We start from the raw sequence: 20,159 nt of genomic DNA on the forward strand, positions 1-20,159 counted from the left end.
GCACCGTACGCCGCACACGCGCGCACACAAACTCGCTGATTTGCACGTAAACTCGTGCGCGGACGTGCTCACACGGACGCAAACTCGCGTACACACGGGCCGGTCGCGTCGCCGTGTGGGTGCGCCTCCCGCCACCCCGCGCGCGCTAGCGCTTCCCCCCACCATTGCCCGTGAGCCGGTCGGACACCGTTCGAGTTCATTCGTGACTCGTCCGCCGACATTGCTCGTCTCGTGTCGTCCACCCGACACGCGTTCCACGGTTCCCGTCGTTCCCGGCTTGGCCCGCCGCCGCCGCCGATAGCGTCGCGCGCACCTTACGCGCCTCCGTTGAATACATTTTATCGATACGTATTTATTTATGTTTTAACAGTCGACGTTTTTTTTTTTTTTTTTTTGTTCGTATTTAATCAAATGCAACTGCCGCGGCATTTTCTTGCTTTTGTCGAGCACTGACGTGTATTACGTCCCCGCCACACTCCTCTCGCCACTACCACCGTTTTCTCGTCAAGCCCACCGGTGAAGGACTCTTAACAAGATGGCTTCTGTTATCAGCGTTCCCGCAAACGAAGGTAATGATTTCTGACCTTTAACGATTATGGCGTGTAATGCGTTTTCACTGGTGTACTACGACACACACACACACCACACATCGGATCGGGTGGAAGCTTCACCCGATTCGGTTTACCTAAATCGTAATAATAATGATTATTTATTAGCCATTGTCATTTTTATTATCGTTATTATTATTATTATTATTTTGTCGATATGTGTCGGGACGTGCACATGTAATGTTTATAATATTATCGATACTACTAGAATGTAGTAGTACTGTAGTGGCATCTTGATTGTTTTTTAAGTTAAGGTCATTTGTGCCTCACTTTTGTGACGTGAAAATATTATCGTTTATCCATATCGGTTGCAAACAGTGCCAAAAATTTTTATTTTAAGTGTATACAGTACCTTGCATTTTATTCATATACATAAATTATATGCGAGGAGTGGTGATCAGTAATTTTTTCTAGGAAATACTGCGGTTTTTTTTTTTAGTGGGTTTAACGATTTAGATTTAATTGTAATCATTGTGTATATAAATCATTTATTTATAATATGTTATTTTATAGGTACCTACGATTTATTAAGTTTTAAAAACGTTGAAAATGAGCACACAATTATTGCCCTCGTAATTTATTACGTTTCTTTAGTGTAGCGTTGTTTTCTCCTCTTTCTCTTTTCATGTTGTATACAATTATTGCGAAGATCATAAATCGAGTCGTATGTTTTATATTGTAATGCTTTTCTAACGTTTAAAAGTTTGATCGTACGATCGATTTAAACTTAAAAATGTAAATGATTTTCTGGTTAAAATTAATACTGCGATGGTGATGGTCTATAACATAACCGTTGCTCACGAAACCTAGTATCGTTCCGGAATTTCCCGACATTATCAACACGTGTTCTAATTTATCCACATGTTCGTTGACCACATTTATACGCGTGTTTTAAGGCCTTTGTTATCGCGTTTCGTCCGACACCTTTGATGTTGTGGTCAGTCGAATGATAGATAGGGAGGGGAAGGGGTGCGCGGTCGCGTGTTCCCGCGCGCACGTTTGTGTGTGTGTGTGTAATCGTGTCAGTCGACGATGTTTTGAACCGTACGTTTAGATGCAATTCAGAACTGATAAAATGACTACATAATATGGTTACATTTTTAGGGAGGCTATAATGTAAAGTGACTCCTAAGCATCTTCTCCCCCAATGCCCGTCCATGGCTATAGATGATTTTAAACGCTGGACATTCCTGAATTCCTCATCCCTTGCGAACGGATCGCATTCTGAATTGTTATCGGACGTTGTAGTAGTTTGACGTACATATTATTTTGAACAAATTTTATAATCATGACGATTATCTAGTGTTCTGAATATGATTCAATTTGTTTTATATACGTAAACACGTACAATACTGTAAATTCTTTTCGGGCATTTCGAGTAAACATTGTTATTTTGACTTTTGTGCTCCATCGGTTATTTATTATGTCCATTACAATGCATTGTTCATTGTGCAAGTAATGTTGGTACCCTGATTTTTTACAATTTACTTTGGCCTTCTATTTTGTTAACTTACCCTAATCTGAATAAATGTATTCTAGGTGTGTATGTGTGTATTAAATAAAGAAAAAAGTATTTTATCACGAGGGGAATTCGAAACAATTTTGTTATTGTTATATCGTGGGACTTATAAAATTCACATTCTAGAACGGACGTAAATTCTTCAAAACGTTTGGTTATTTCTACTGTCCGTGTCTCGAAAAAAAATCGTTCAAATGTGACGTTACCACTTTTACCTCCCACTCCTTCAAATACACGTGAGCGTTGTGTGTAACCATGAACCAAGATACAATAATATCATTAACACGTTCCGAAAAACTGAAGATCGTTTTCGCGCCAAATTTATCCGTAGGATTGAGTCGTCCGTCAGCAGTTTTGACGAATGCGGTTTATTTTTCTTTTAGTACAAGTGATTTGAATACTTGGGTAGTACTCCGTTTTATAGTACTCGGAAATTACTCGTTCAGATTTTGTTTAGGATACATATATCAACATTCAAAAAAGAATCTGTGTCCATGAATTTCGGTCGAATAGTTCTCAAAGTAATGTTCACTTGTACTTACGTAAAATAGTGCCTTATTTTATTTTTGTTAATTTATTCTCCAAAGAAGTATGGCCATGTGAGGTTATACGGATAATATAAAATAATTTTAATTTGTTACTTATTAAAATTAATATAATGGTAAATAATATTTTTCTATACCTGTTTCATCTTAACTACTTGCATCTATATCATGTATCATGTTTATTAACTTAAATCAATAAACATTTTTAACACGCCTTACCGTATAATGGTTTGAATAAGTTCGTTGTGTAAACAAACAAAATAGTTTAAAATTAATATAAATATTTTGAAAATGTCATTATGTGTTATAAAATATAAACAACATACGTAAACATTTCAAATCCCCCAAAAAATTTTAATTACAACAGAATAACTAAAATCTCGATTATTTATTTAAATAATAATAATAATAATTAAAAAAAATATAATAATGTTAATAATGGTATAATTTCTATTAACTATAATAATAACTTAAATAATCTTATAATAATTGGTATTCTATAATATAAAAGCAATGTAATTTATCACTGTTCCACTTATCGAAAATTGTATTAGGAAATCATTAATTTGTTAATTTAAAAATAGCAGGTAGAAATACAGGAATATTTTTGTATTCATTAAAATATAATTAAAGTAATAAATATAATTTATAAATTTGTAAATAACCCTTACATAATAAGATTAAAAGATAATAATATTTTATTTTCATTAATTATATACCTTTTATTGGTTTTACTAGATTTTAATATTGTTTTTACCTAAATATGCCGTCTTGACGTCTTAATATAGAATTTTCTATTTTTAAACTTGTTGTCTAGTTAAAATCTTTAGCTATAGTAATTAAAATCCTTTGTGTTATAATTATTTATGATTAACCGTAGTGATAATTTGTATCTAAATCATCCTATGTTTATCTTTAAAATTAGTTAATTTTTATTTTTATTTTGTATTTTAATAATGATAATAATTGTATACCTACATAATATTATTATATTAGTTATTGCATTATGTGTATACATATTAATATTGTTAAATTAGTCTTTGACAATGAAGTTTTTTATTATTATTTTTTCATTTAGTTAGCTACAGATTATATTATAATTATTTTTTTTTAATACTAAGAAAGAGTTTTAAAAAGTATTATAGACCTAAGTAGGCGTATATTTTAAATTGTATTTACTTGGTATTTAAAAAAGTGACTAGCGTTAATTTTAAAAAACTTTAGCGCCTTTTCTTATTCTTACTAAATTATATCTAATAAAACTTATGATAATAAGTATTATAACGTAAGTTTTTGTTATTTTTTTGTGTCATTTTCAATTTTATTATGAGTAACTAAAAATATAAAATAATATTTTTGTATTTGACATGTTTAGTTGAAGAAAGCATGCAACCAAGTAGACTAATCAAATATTAATTGTTTTTTTTTTTAATCTAATTAATTCATAATCTTACAATTTTTAACAAGCCTACCTTTTTCTTCTACTTTCTCTCCGAGTGTTCTAAATTTCAGGTAGTTATGGTTGTGACAATCTATTTTATTATCCTATTTTTTAATATCTATATTAAAAGTGATTGCTGTTCTATTTAGATTTTATCATTTTTCATAATATTGAAAATATTTAAAATGTTTAAATTATTAGTAACAAGTTTTTATTACTATTGTTATCTACACCAATAGTTAATATGATTACGAGATTTATTATAATTTATGTACATTTACTAAGATCACTATTTTTTTTTTTATATAAAATTTCTAAAGTATAATATTTAGACATAATATTACTATTTGATTTTTGATGGCGATAGATTTCAGCAAAAGTATTTAAAAATAAATACAAGAAAAATATTCTTTTAAATTATTCCATATTTTTATAAATCTGTACATTTTTTTTTTTTAAGATTTATTTTATTATTAATATTATTTATTTATAATTTAATTAAATTACAGGTATAAGTGTTAAAAATGAACGCGATGATCCTGAAATCAATGCTATGGCTCTTAAAATGAAAGAGAATTTTCAAAAAAATGCTTCAGCTGCAGCAAAACAGCTGAATTCTCCAGCCAATGTTTATATAAACAGAGCTGGTAGGGCAGTTTCTTTGGCTATTGCACCAATTACACAAAAGAACAATCAAGAAAAATTACCTAAAGATAGCGAAGATATAGATAGTGTTAGAGGTAAGCAATTAGGAAATACAAGTGTTGAAATTTCTTATAAAGATATACCTAATAAATGTTATTTTGTGCAATATAGGTAAATTTTCCTGGAAATCAATTGCAGGATACCATGTACCATACATTATTCGTATAATAAATGGTGAAGAATTGAAGTTTGTATCTGTACGGATGGCTGAAACTCAGCTGCTCAGCAACTATTTACATTATTTACATGCTGATATTTATACATGTACATCAGTAAGAAGTCACTTTATCACTGATGCTGAAGCAAAAATATTAAATGATATCAACATAAAACATTGTGATGGTTTGTATGGAAAAGATATGTTTTATTCAAACAAAGATTATATTGTCCGTTTAGAAGATGTCCACGAGTTTTATACATTCATAGAAGTATGTTATAAAAAATTACTGTGCAATATTACTCCTGGCCGCAAAGAGAAATGCGGTTTTATTCGCATCAATTCTGAATCTGTTGTGCCATACTGCATTAAAGATGGCCAAAAGTATGTTCCGCTATTCTATTTTGAAGGTGAAACAGAAAACTTAAGGCATCGTGCTGTGAAACTTGAAAATTGGAATTTGGCCTATCTCAAGTTCTGTTGTAAAGTTCAGGGTATCAGAAATGAATTGTTTGCTAGTGACTCATGCACGGTGACTAGTCTCGATGATATCAAGAATTATTTTCCGCCAGAAACAAATTTTGAAGAATATTGGCCAGCTAAGGTGGTCGATACACAACTTCTAACAAATCAAAAATCTACCCATGTTAATCCACCAGGTGCTTGGATCAGAGCCCCCCCTGAAGTACCTGCTCCTGAAAATACTATTCCGCACTCTTTGACAGCACCAGCACCGGTGATGCCACAGAGTATTCCAGTAATGATGAATACCTATCAAAACGGATGGCCACCAAATCAAATGGTATGTATTACCTTTATACTGAGTTTATTAAATCGCTTTTGTATTTTTAGTTCTTAAAAAAAAAAAATTGTTGCTTGTGTTTTTCACAACTTATTCAAATGTATTAATGATTTTTTATGCTTAACATTTTCTTTAATACTAACTTTTAATAAATAATGGGTCTGTAAATTAATAGGTATATTAATTATACATTTTGTAAGTAATAAAGTAATACGATAATATAATAAATGGATAAAATGATTTAAAGGCTTTAATTTTTACTTGCAAATTTTGTTTTTATTTGTTACTTTTAATATTCTTTTCTTATACTATTAGCAGTGGTGGTGTCGAGCATGTATTTCATTTAAACCGATTTTTCTATAATATTGTGTCTCCTAGATTCTCAATAAATAAATAATGTTTTTGTAGGTTAATTCATATAGCACTCCGGCTCAGCCCTTGCAAACAACACGTGGCTATGCTATTGCGTCCAGAAATCAAAGTATAGCTGCTCAATGCTATAATGCGGTACTTATTTTTAAACTTTCTTAATTCTTTTCCTCCTTACTCATCTCTTGTATAGCAATACTCGACTAATTCTCTGAGGTTCAAAGCTCACACTGAAAACTTTTTATATTTTTTAATTAATATTAAAAAAATTTTAAATGTAATTATCATTCCTCGGTTGTTAATTTCAATAATTTATTACTGGTTTTCATTATATTTAAAACTTTACATGTTTTGTAAACTTAAAGTAATATGCTGATGTATTAACGAATAATAATTGTAAAATAAAATGTACAGCTTTTATTTGTTTTAAATTTATTTTAAAACTAACTTTTTACCAGCTGTTAATATTTCGAGTCATATAATTTAATATTATTTGATGCTTCATTTAAAAGTTAATTTCAAGTAAAAATAAATATATTGAATACAAGTTTTGCTTTATGTATGATAATAATTTAAAAAGTATGGATTCAATGGTGGGTTTTATTTTTAAAACTATTAATATTATTATAATATTGTGGGCTATGTAGAGTGATCACAATTTAAGATACCACTAAATATCTCAGCTGGATGACCTTTTATTTTAGAGGGCCTAAGGGGTACTTAAAAATACATGTATTTATGAATTTCAAATTTCTTACACTTGGTATGTGTGTATGTAATACAGCTAAAACTTTTTTTAAATGGAAAAACTATTTTTATTTATTTTTTTATACGTTTTTTGTGTATAAAGTTTCTTTTTATTTACATAACTGACTAAGATAGAGAAGTCAACCCCTAGGCCAGGGTTATCTGGCTTTCAGACAAAGAATAAATAATATATATTATGACAAAATTATATGTGTTATTATAATATGTACTTAAAATTTTGATGGCCCGCGAAAAAATTTTAGATTCTTAATGTTGCCCTTAAAATACATTAATTGGTGACCCCCTTGCCCTAGACTCTTTAAAATATTCATTTTAATACAAGGTCATCCAACTGAAATATTTAGTGGTACCTTAAATCATGATCACATCTGTATATTGTACGTATATTTTTATTAGTAAATCAATAGTTTTTGATGTGATTTTATTGGATTTGTAGGGTTCAACAATGTCTCAAGGCAATAGTTCCATGAATGGTGTGAATCATGTTATACCACCACCACCTCTAGTGCGTGCAAATAATACAGCATCAGTAATTGGGTAAGTATTAATAATCAAATTTGTAAATATGTTAAAAAAAATATATATATATATTTGCTTACAGTAATGCTGTGTCGTATTCCAATGTTGTGCCTATTAGCCAATGTATGACAACCATGTACAATAGTAATGCGATGTCGCACTCAAATCAAATGCGACAATTCTATAGTCAACGTTCTAGTAATAACAGTCAAGCTCAACAGCAACAACAGATGCAGCAACAACAAATACAACAGCACCACCAGCAGCAGCAGCAGCAGCAGCAACAACAACAACAACATCAACAGCCACAAATGATTGCTACTCCTCAAACTCAGCAGCCATATAATGGCCAATCTGTGCACAGTCGTTTAACCAACACTCAACAGCGCAATGCCTTAAGAAATGTTGCACCGGTCGTAATAACCCCAGCTACTGAAATCATTGACTTATCATCTCCACCATCTAGCCCTGTTCCTCATACTGTACAAGACACTTCTATCCGCTCTAGTTCTGGATGGGAATTAACAAAAATACCTGAACGAATGTGGGCACATGATTCATCAAATAATGCTGCATACAAGGTTAATAATATTTAATATATTTTAATATTCTTAGATTAATTGAAGTTGTGGTGGGACCTAATTACCTAAAATAAAATAATAATACTTTTCCAACATTTGTGAAGTATAAATTTTTAATTCATAATGTCTTTTTTTACATTGGATCATTTCATGACTGTTTTTATATTTATAAAGGTAGACAAGTGGGTACTATTCTGCTATTTGAAATCATCCTCAAAGATAATAAACAAAATATTTTTTCAACTTTTCTTGTACATATGCTCGTAGACAAAAAAATATCTCCACTCGTAATCTTCTAAAAAGTATATTTTTATTAACAAAATTAGCATGTGCATCAACTTAGGCCAATTTCGTATAACAGAAATTTCATAATGTACATTGATAAACATAAAATAGTAATATGGATTGAACTCAAAAAATAATTTGGTTTGAATTTTATTTACTACGTTTTACATATTTTTAATGAAACATTGAATATAAACCTTGTAGTTTTTCTGAAAATTAAATATGTATCGTATTTATACTTAGTAATAAAGTTATTCTTTAAATTAAATATTTGTAAAATATTTTTAAAATTCTTACAATTGTTTAAATATTTGTTATTTGATCAATTGTAATAAATAACAGACCCGTAAGTTTTTAAATTGAAAATGGAGCGGTATTAACAAAAAACTAAAAACTAAAATTATTTTTTTATTTATTATTTTAATGTGTTTAATTTGTACTTTTTGACACAGATCCAAAAGGCAACCCTACATGGAAGAATGATCCACTGCATAAACGCTAAACCTTACATATATTCAGATTTGATGGTAACCTTGGACGACCTAGTCCAAATGATGTTGCCTTCGTGCACTGTTTCTAGATGCGCGCACGTCTTGCACAAATACTTAAAAACGACTCTATTCAGTGGAAATTCGTAAGTATCTCGGATGGATCCTTTTCCTTTTAATCATATTTATACTTCTTATCTAATACTGACCGAAATAAGTTTAGACGTAATTTATTAACTGTCCATCGTTTATTTAACAGTGAACAGTTGAACGTGTTGCGAGATAACGGACGCCTCAGGTCGATGTACGCGGAAGAAACACCAATGGCCATGCTTCAAGATATCACGCATGTGTTGCCCCAGTTAAAAACACTGGTAGCCAAGCAAGACGAACAAATCCAGCAATATCAATCTACAGGTGGTCCGTCTAAGAGACAGCGCACCAGCTAGGAATGGGCTGGGCACGGCGGAAGCCGACCCGACTGGCCGAAGCCGGCAGCGGGTAGTAGCAACAGCGGTGGCAGCAGTGGTAGTGGTGGTGCGATTTCTGTCCCCTCAGCCACAACTGGTTGGTATTCGCCTACCGCAACTGACAGTAACGATTGGCTTAACGCCGGCGCCGGACCGTCGCAATCGCCGCACCCGCATCACCCACCACCGCACCCTTTGATGCAAAACACTTATCAGAGTCGAAGCAACTGGCCCCCGCCCCCGCCCTACATGTAAGAACTACTACCGCAACTAAGCAGCATAGGTAATATAAGTGTGTTTTTGAAATGTTCTCGGATCGTCGTTCTCCAACACCTTTTTAACGTTTTTTGCTCTCGTTGTTCACGTTTTCGTTATTATTATTTGTAATAAATTATTATTAATTGTATTCCTGTTCAATTGAGATAATGTTTTGACTCGATCGACGACGAGATTCTAATTCTGAATATCATTATGTTATTATTATGCTTGGGTGTTTTGTTCCTATAAATAGTATGTGTACAAATATGTACAAATGAAAATTATATTTATGAACACGATTCTCTGTCGTGTATAATTTACTATTACAATATTATATATTTAAATGTTACGATCATTTTGGATCTTCATCATTTTTCATTATTTCTTTGCATTTATTCGAAGTATTAATTTGAATATTAGTTTTAAATATATTGAACATTGTAAAATAGTTAATTGATTATGTTTTGTTTATTTTTAACTTTTGTATTGACCAATAAAAAAAATTGGAACTTAATTAATTATAATACTATAACGTTGTTTTAATTTTTTAGTAAAAAAAGTTGAATTTTCCTTATGTATTATTACAGATGTACTTATTTATAATGAGTTACAATTATTAGTAAGTTTATAGTATTCCGAGTACGGCCCTGCCAAGAACGTATCATACTTTTTGCTTATTATAGCAAACATTTATAGCTATCCTATAGTTAAAGGTCTTTCTCAAGTAATACCTTCAAAGGAAGGGTGGGTCTTCGTGTTCTCTTCATGTCTTCTACTTGAAAGTAAATAAAAACAAAGATTATTTTTGTATTCATATAACACATTAGTACTCTTGGCCAGTGGCATATCCAGAATTTTATTTAGAGGAGGTGACACGCGCCGTTTAAAACTTTATAAGACATATTGTAGTATGCGTTTATGTATACAAATAAATATAAATCTTAAAAGAAAAAAAAAAATAGTAATTACGGCCGACGAGGGGGAGAATGACCCCCCTGGATATGCCACTACTATTGGACATTGGATATTAAATACAATACTGTTAGACAGACACAAAAATACCTACATAATATTAAAATTGTACAGCATGTATGTTATACCTACATTAAAGAGGAGGGATTGGTTACGCCTTTGGTGAAGTCTTAATGGTTACTATTGTTTCATTATACACCGATAGCCGTCACTAATGTAGACATGTAGTGATATCGAATACTAGCTGGTATATATGGTTTATTCCTGAGTCCCAATGCAGCCCTATAAAGTAGTTTTGTCAATTTAGATACCGAGAATTGCAAAAATAATTCACTATGGAATATGTCGTAATATACAAATATAGGTATGGTCGTGGAAAGGCGGGCGTCACCGTTTCCCGCCAAAATCGACCTTTTTGTTTACCGCCAGTTCCTTTTTCCGCCACCACAAATTTCAGTTTCTATATTTTGATAACCCCTTACCATGTAAACAAGTGGAGTTATTAATAATTAGTAATGATTTTTAAAATAAAAAAAAATAATTAGGCATTCAATATTTAATTAAATATATGATTTTACTAAAACATATTCAAGTGATACTTAATATTAAAATTATTATAAATTAGAATTATATAGAATATTGTATAATGTTATTACAAAATAGTCTATTTTACGAATTACGACAGAAAAACATCACAGTTAAACATTTATTTCTTATAGTTACACGCTATTGATTTTACAAAAGTATATCGGCATACTTCTCCCCTTTTATACTGATCAATTCAATACTGGTTTTTTTTTTGTCTTTTTAAAATTTGATTTCCCGGTGTTTTTTGTTCATCGACGCTTCTTAATTTGCAATAAACGTCAGTTTGGATTTCTTCAATTAAAACATTTAACTATTGTAAAATAGATGGCGAATGTCGATAGAAACTATTTTTAAAATGTGCATTAAATGACTCACAGGCGTTTGTTGTGCGTGTAAGTTCTGAAGATGCAAGTGCTCAAATCTTTGAAAGATAAATACAATCTTCAGAAATATATGTTTCTACAAAATAGTAAACTTTTGTAGCCTTTCTCATCAATCGGACACTCGCTCATAAAGTCGTCGATGAAACAATCACTTACATCTTCCGGATTTAAAAAAAATAAGCCAAATATATTATGTAACCATTTACCAATTTCAGATGACTCGTCTTTATACACACTTTATAAGCCAATTTCTTGTATTTTACGGTACCAAGATTGGGTTAGTGAAATCGACATCCTGAAATATTGGTTTGCGTCCACATTTCAGAAACTGCATTAATTAGCCCTTTCAAAGTTCAAAGTTATGTTGGTGGGAGAAAAATTTAACCCCAAGTCCTTACACTTTTTGCTTAATGCACGAAAAACATAAATATACCTACGTTTGTTTACATTTATTTGGTAATAAGCAAAAAACTAATGGAACATAGTAACCATTAAAATATCCATGAATCAAAAAAAATTGTAAAAAAAACCGAGCACTATAATTGAAAGTTCCGTCCATATAAATATTATCAACTGTTGATAAAAATCCAAGATTTGTTTCACATGAAAATATTATATTTTCTTTTTCGTCATTGACCAATAAACAATTTTGATTTTGTTTGGTTTTCACGTCAATCGAATTGAGTTCGTTGTATCAGCTGTATTAGTAAGATGTTGAGGCATAATTTTGCGTCGGTTTTCATAAATATTTTTTCTAATTCTATTTACATCGTTAATGGTTATATCTGATTAATTACTATTTTTTCCAATTTCAGTTAAAATAATTTTTTTAGATCTGGTACTTACATTTTCAATAGCTTTTCTTTTACACCATGCTGTATTTAGAACCTGCTTTTTCAATGCTTGGCTGGAATATTCACCATGGTTGTGATGTGGTGTATTTGTATTGTTAATAATTGTATAATTTTCAGCTGGTTAAACTTTTGCTGTACAGTTTTTAGTTGTACACCGCCAACGAATAAGTCCTTTATTAGATGAACCAATTCGAAATTTAAAATTATCTAAAATCAACTGCTTTTTACCACGATTACTCTCAATTATATTTTCCATTGTGCGGAGTGTACTTTTTTTTATCACGAACTTCAACACAAACTAAAATGTAGTAAGTATCGTAAAATCTATACAAGTATAAAAGATCAAACCAGAAAAGCTTTATCTTTATTGCCAATTGTCGCATGATTTTCGAACGTAACCTTTCTTCTCTTTTCTATTAATAGAGAAAAACACATGATTGTGAAGATATTATCTGTGATAAACTTAACGTATTACCTATATAATATTTTAATTCTTTCAATCAGGGGTTACCAAAATATAGAAACTGAAATTTGTGGTGGCCGAAAAAGAAAATATATATTATTGTATTGGCGGTAAACGGAAAGGTCGTTTTTGGCGAAAAAGTAGATCACTCGGAAAGGCAATTGCAATTGCCTCATTATAACTACATATTATCAATTCGGAGATAAATAATATAAAAATAAAACAGGGATTTTTACGCAGAACCAGTATTCAATGAAATCTAAAAAATTTAGTGTAACAAAAACAAAATAGCTCGGATAGGTACTTGAAATTTTCATCAAATGTTCATTAGCATTTTCAATACAAAATTCAATTTTCATTGATATATTTTTACTTTTTGAACAATTAATTAAAATTTGAAGTCTACATTTTTTTTTATAAATTTCGATAAATATTGAAATTTTAACACAAAATTCCTCATAAATTGTTTATTTAATGATTAAACAATGTAGACAGGTGGATACCGCTCTGCTGTATATTAGGTGTTGAATGAGTCACTGTTAAATTTAAATTCAATGATTAAATGATATAATATCATTGTTACTTACGAAAAACGGTTGTATTATAGTTTATGGTACATTTTTTTTGTGTAGTTTTTAAAGCAATTTATTTTACTTTCAATCCTACTGTAGGTTGCTTGCAATAATAATTGCTTATTTAATATATATTTTTTTTAGATTTTATGGTTTTAGACGTTTTAGTTCTTAGTATGAATTACTTATAGATAATTTTAGGAACCTCTAAAAAGTATGAATGTAGCCAATGTAGGTATATGAATGCAATTAGGATGTCAGGGACACAAATATTCATGCTGTTAATGTAGGCGTAAGACATTTTTTTGGGAGGTTATCCAAGGGATAAAAAATATATTGGGGAATAGCCTAGCAAGTATAACCTACAAGAGTACAAGATTAAAACATTTGTGTAAGTGCCAAACGTTGGTTATATTGCACTGTTGCTCTACCATAACAACACGGGAACTCAATGATATACATATAGTGGTATCACCAGAGAATGATTTTCTCACGGCCAAATTATGGTGATGTCGGTGAGGAGTAGGTATTAAAACCATAGCTTATAGATTAGATCTGAATTTTTTAACACAGATATAGTGATTTTATTCATGTAAAATAAAAAATTTCGTTATCGATTTAAGTTCAATTGGTTTTAATAAAGATTTAGTGTTGGATCTCGGATACACTTAAGTATTATTTACTGTGTGATTCAGCTTCTAAAAAAGGTCCATTACCTCGAATCATTACGCTATATTATACGAATTTATATTCAAAAATTATTCAGTGTTATATATTCTATACTTTATTTTGTACGATAAAAAATTGTTATTTAGTTGTTCAGTTTAACCTTAAACGTGTGCACGGTGAAGGGCGAAGACTATAGGTACGTAGAATCACGTACTTATATGTTTTGTTGTGTATCAACCAAGTTCAAGAAAATGACACTGAAGAATATTTGCTAAGAAAAAATATTAGTCATATTTCTTAGCCAAGATTCGATCCTTACATATAGATACATAGTTGTATCTACAAAATAAGGTACATACAAAACTATATAGTTAAAATTCGATTTGAATATGGTCGGTTATTTGATGTGGTCGGGTAACGTCTAATAGGTATATTTCAGAATCTATTCTAAGGATTTTTGTCAACAACGCATTAAGTTCCCTCTAACCATCGATCACGGATCACATATATATAATAACTACTATAAATGTAAAAATATTTATTAGATAATATAATTGTTTTCTATTAATTTTATTCCCAATTGCTTTTTTTTTTGATAATATGAAAATAAATGCATTTTTACACATTATCTACTTATGTACCTATATTTAAAAGTAATTACATAATTATATTTAAATACAATTTAAAAATAAATAACTGTATTACTTTTCAACAGATTCTGGGATTTTTTATAGATTTTAATAATATACCTAATTTTTATGTTATTAATTAGTTTATTAAATATTCGGACGGATTTTGTAGGAAGGTAGTCAAGTCAGATTTGAAAATTTTTCTTTTATAGGTAAATCAGTTTTATTCGAAATGTTCTTAATTTTGTATTATTTTGATTAGTAAAAATGGTCAAGTCAAATTGTATTTAGGTATATGTTTTATGGGAACAATAATGTATTATTGTTGCAGTTTTGAGCTTACTATGAAATATAGAAAATATAAAAGTCAACTTTATGAACTACAATTGTATAGGACGACAGAAAATTGAACAATTCAAGTACAAACTAATATTATACTTCAAATATGAATACAATATTCCAGTATAATGAGTAGAAAGCCGACGATTTGTAAAATAATTATTAGTGGAATTGAATCGAAAGAAACTAAGGCCCGCATAACCTATTATAATATCATATTTATAAAACATATAAATAATGTATTATACTATGTTACACATAATACTGAATCGTACAGGTACATGGGAACTATCAACTATGTATATGTTCGGTGTAAGCAAGTATAGGTAATCGACTTCCGAAAAATAATCTTTAAAATAATACATATAACTGATATAATAATTTAATATGAAATATTTAAAATTTGAAAATCACTCCACTAACATACGCATAAAAATGTATGGCCAACAGCGCAAAAATGTTCTCAATATCGCAATCGCAAACAACGTTCAACAGGCAACAGCGCCTTACATTATACCCTGGTATATTTAACCAGGAATCATACATTTTATATAGTTTGTAAAATTATACTTTCATACGCATGCGTATGTATATAGGTACTTGATAAACATTTTATTGTTATTGTGACCTATGTTTGTATAAGTAATTAACTAAACAATCTGACATCCACACTACTGTATTATAGTATTACAATGTTTTGGGGTAGGTAACAAAAGTTAGGTAAATGTGTTTTACAAATTAAAAAAGTTGAATTAAATATAAAAATGACTTGTAGTTAAAACGAAAAAATATTCAATATAGACGGTCTATTTAATCGCCCCTCCCCCCCCCGAAATGTTTAAAAAGAATTCATTTCTTATGAGAGGTAATGTTTTAATGTAATTAAACATGTATTTGCAATTATTAATTTATTACACTTGCAATTTTACCAAATATTTTTATTAGTGTTTTTATACAATATGATAAAATTTTCAAAATGTTTTAATGCTTTGCTTCTCGAGTTTTTTAGACATTTGATACTAATTTTTACTTGAAAATATCTTGAAAATTGAATAGAAGATTCATTATAAGATTTTCATAAGCCAATTAAAATATATTGAAAGTACTTTGTTACATGATATTTTTTAAGCGTGTATTAAGTTATAATGTTGACAAAATTTGTCAATAATTGCCACATTTGCTAGGTGTTTTATAGTTGACAGTTTCTTAAAATGTTTAACACTCATATCTAAAATTTTAAAATAGAAGGCATGCAAGGTTTTTTCACAACTTTTTGTTATTGGATTAAAAGAAATGTTAAGCGTAGTTCCACAAATATTTTTTTATGAGTGTGAAAAATTATCCTTTTTAAACTTCTCTATCCAATATAACCTTTCGACTAAAAAAAAAAAATAACAGTCCAGAGATCTTTTTACTTAATTATTTACTTAATATTTTCATACACAAATTTATATATAAATATTATATATATAAAAAAAAATCTATTCTCGAATTCAGATTTTATAATTTAATTTATTATTTAATGTTTTATTATTGTCTCTTTTTTTAAATTCGTTATTTTTATTTATTAATACAAGTTTTAAGTATAATTTTTATTTTTTATTTTAATATCTGTATATTAAAAAAACATACTATATTTTCGGCAATTTTTGGCCATTGTTAATTTGCGATTTTTACACTTGCGGTTATTTTTTTGCTTTATTAGCCGGATGCCTGGATATACCGTTATTATTACCTATAATATATTTATAATAATATCAATGTATATTTTCTCCACTATAGACTCATGTCTTTCGACTTTCTTATGTTATTTTTTTCTTTTCATCAAATTTATTTATTGTATTATTTAATATAGGTTTTAAATTTGTAAATAAAAAAATAATAAAGGTGGGCAAGTGGGCATCGCTCTGCTGTATAGTAGAGAGATGGAGAGTAGGTAATAGGTCACTATAATGGATGTGTTAAATTTGAATGCAATGACAGGTATCATTGTATACGAAAAACGATTCTGAATGGAGACGATTTGTCAGTTTAGGATAATTAGTAAGAAATATTATATTATTATTACTTATATTTAAATAGTAATATATCGTAATTTTGCTCGATTTTGTAAAAAAATAAATTTCATACACTCATTAATTTTTTTCTACATTGACGTTGGAATTTTTTTTTACAATTACTTGAAGGAAAACTTATGGATAATCTTGTATTGGATTTTTTAACCTTAGATATAAATAACAACAATTTTATGAATTTTCAACTTTAAAATTCCTTGAAAATTTTCGCGATTTTGACATACTTCGTAAACATTTGAACTGTAAATGCTTATAAACAAAAATTGTGACTAACGGTTTTTGATTTTTTTTTTTTACTACGATAAGCATAACTTATAATAAGCCTTGTATTACATTTAAAAGATTTTTCGGATAGCCAATTTTTTTTATAGTCATTTCAAAAAAAAAAAACTTAAAAAAATCAAAAATTTCAATTGTCTAATAAATCTACTCAATTTTTTACCTAACCTCACTTCGTTAAGAATCTAAAATGAATTTCTGAAATTTAAATTTTGATGAAATAAGATGTATAAATTATATAATGAATGATTTCTCATTAAATGATATAAAATATATTTTTATTCTGTTTCAATTCAATATATTTAAATGTATATAGTATATTGAAAACTAAACAATGCAGTAATATAAATAATTTTATTAAGTCAAAATAGTGAGCATTTTCATAACAACGCATTAGTACAACGTAATGAACGTTACTGATCTACGACGACAGTTGCGAATAGAAAACTTGAAAACATTAAATTCTATAATATGGTAATATCCATTGAACTATTCCAAAACTCATAGTCAACTACGATAGGTACATCAAACAGTGTAAATACAGCCAAAATGCGTACCACACTCGTTGCGATGTCCAAAAGATTTTTGACTTAGTTCCACTCGAACGATTTAACGCATACAACAGCCGCTGAGCCGCATCATATTATACACGATTTTTAAACAACATTTGTCATTTTCTACGCGAATAATTTTTTAATCTTTTTTGTAGTATCTTTTAAATCTATTATACAACAAGCAAATTTAATCCTTATTTATAAATTAATATTTTTTCTTGTGCAATTTAAAGCACTAAAAACATACATTTTTATGATTTAAATATTTTTTGTCTTAAATTGGTGTTCTTAAAAGACAACTAATACTTACAATTTAATGGTATTAAATATTCTCTTTTGAAATATTGAATTTGTATAAAACATTAGTTACCTATTCTTAGAAATGTGGGATTATTCGTGATTTAAATTTTTTGAGATAAATTACAAATTTGAACATCATTTAAGGATAAAAGTGGAATGATTATGTTACACAATCACTAGCTGTTTATGTATTAACTACACTACATATTATATTATATGCATTAGACATAATACATAAAATTATATGGAGACATTTTTTCCCACTTCAAGCCTTATAAGAATAAATATATCAACTTTCATATAATAAAATGTATGTTTATTGTTATAATTATTAATTTATAACACTTATTGCAATAAAACATGCAATAAATATGAAATAATATATAGAATATAGTATAGGTGACGTACTAACATAATTAATTATTCTTAATTCAGTCTGATGATATTTTATTTTTTTTAAAGTTTGTTTACATTAAAGATTTTTGTTTTATTAAATAGAAATACCAAATAATTTTACTGTTATTGGTTTACTCTATAGATGCATATAGATGTAATATAATTTACTGCAATTTTAATGTAGTCAGTGCCGTAACTACCTGTGGTGCTAGGGATGCAAAAAACCCCCAGGCGGCTGGAGCTTAAATTAATTCATAACAATTATAAGCTTGTGGCCGAATTATTTGGTATTTTTTTACTAAATATTATTGTTTATTATGGTTACAATTTATTAAAATATGTCTCATCGGAATGAAAAATTTCTATACTATAGGAGCATTATTATTTAATAATGCTAATAATAACAATTCTGTGTATTTAGAAATTAAATTATTTATTTATTATCTAAAAATAGAAGGATTTTGTATAAAATTAACGTATATCTAATAGTTAATCGCACCGCGCCACCCGCCTCAACACGTTTTATATAAGTAAACACTATACTATATATAAGGTAATTTTTGAAGCATGTTCACCCCATTTTTATGCTTAAATTATTTTCTCACTCAGACTCAACTTGCAACATAGATGAATACTTTCACCTAAAATGAATATGATTTGACTATTCGAGCAGTCTTAGAGTTAAATCACTTATAACAAAAATTATAGAGGATAATATATTTTTAGGGAATGATATATCGGTTTTATATTTTATTGTTATTTGATTTTATATTCGACTTTCAAAAAAAAAAAATTTTAATTTTCAATAATGTTTAAATTGTTGGAAACACTATTTAGACAAATCGATATGTCATACCTTCAAAAATATTATTTTCTATCGTTTTTGTAATGGGTGATTTTACTCTAAGATAAGGTAGGTTAGGGTAGGTTAGGTACCTACTCTATAATGCAGGGACATACACATGGGGGTGTTTTGGGTGTTCAAACACCCCCCGAAATACTTGGGTTTTTGCATGGTTATTTACTTATTTAATGTTTGTATATTGTATTTAAAGAAAGTATTTTAAGTATAACTAATTTTCATAAGATTTTTTTTGTATATTTATTAAAAAAAGTTCTACTTTTCAATAACTGATTTTCAAAAACATCCCCCAAAACTTTTTTTTGCGTATGTCCCTGCTATAATAGGAATATTTATATGTTTAGTTAGGTATGTTGCTGACCAGCAGCAGGCATGCCATACAGATAGTAATCTATAAATACAAATATTAACTATCAAATCAAATATGTATCATATTTTATACAAATATTTTTGACTACCTATATTGCTATATTTTAAGTTATTATTATCTATTATAAAGCAGTTTATTATACTTTTTAGTAATACAGTCATTTTATTATTGTTTAAGTTACCAAATAATTTGTATTACATTTTCGTGAACTCGTATGGATTTATGGATCTTAAGTTCAATTGCGATAATTCAAACAGGGCATCGAAGGAGTTCACGCGATAACGTCTGAGGCAATAAAAATTGAAATGGATAAAGTAATTATTGGACGTGCATCCATGA

General features: G+C 28.9%; 1 protein-coding gene across 1 annotated transcript; it reads left to right on the top strand.

Annotated features, from left to right (window-relative positions):
* The first annotated feature begins 184 nt into the window (after window positions 1-184).
* On the top strand, window positions 185-9,534 carry LOC113551285. The gene is given in 9 exon segments (XM_026953445.1): window positions 185-569; window positions 4,623-4,853; window positions 4,930-5,777; window positions 6,186-6,284; window positions 7,351-7,451; window positions 7,516-8,014; window positions 8,752-8,933; window positions 9,047-9,184; window positions 9,186-9,534. Coding segments are annotated over 9 exon segments (2,403 nt in total). The 5' UTR covers window positions 185-535; the 3' UTR covers window positions 9,457-9,534.
* Window positions 9,535-20,159: the final 10,625 nt, after the last annotated feature.

This window comes from Rhopalosiphum maidis, chromosome 2 (genome assembly GCF_003676215.2).
Source record: "Rhopalosiphum maidis isolate BTI-1 chromosome 2, ASM367621v3, whole genome shotgun sequence".
Lineage (NCBI taxonomy): Eukaryota > Metazoa > Arthropoda > Insecta > Hemiptera > Aphididae > Rhopalosiphum > Rhopalosiphum maidis.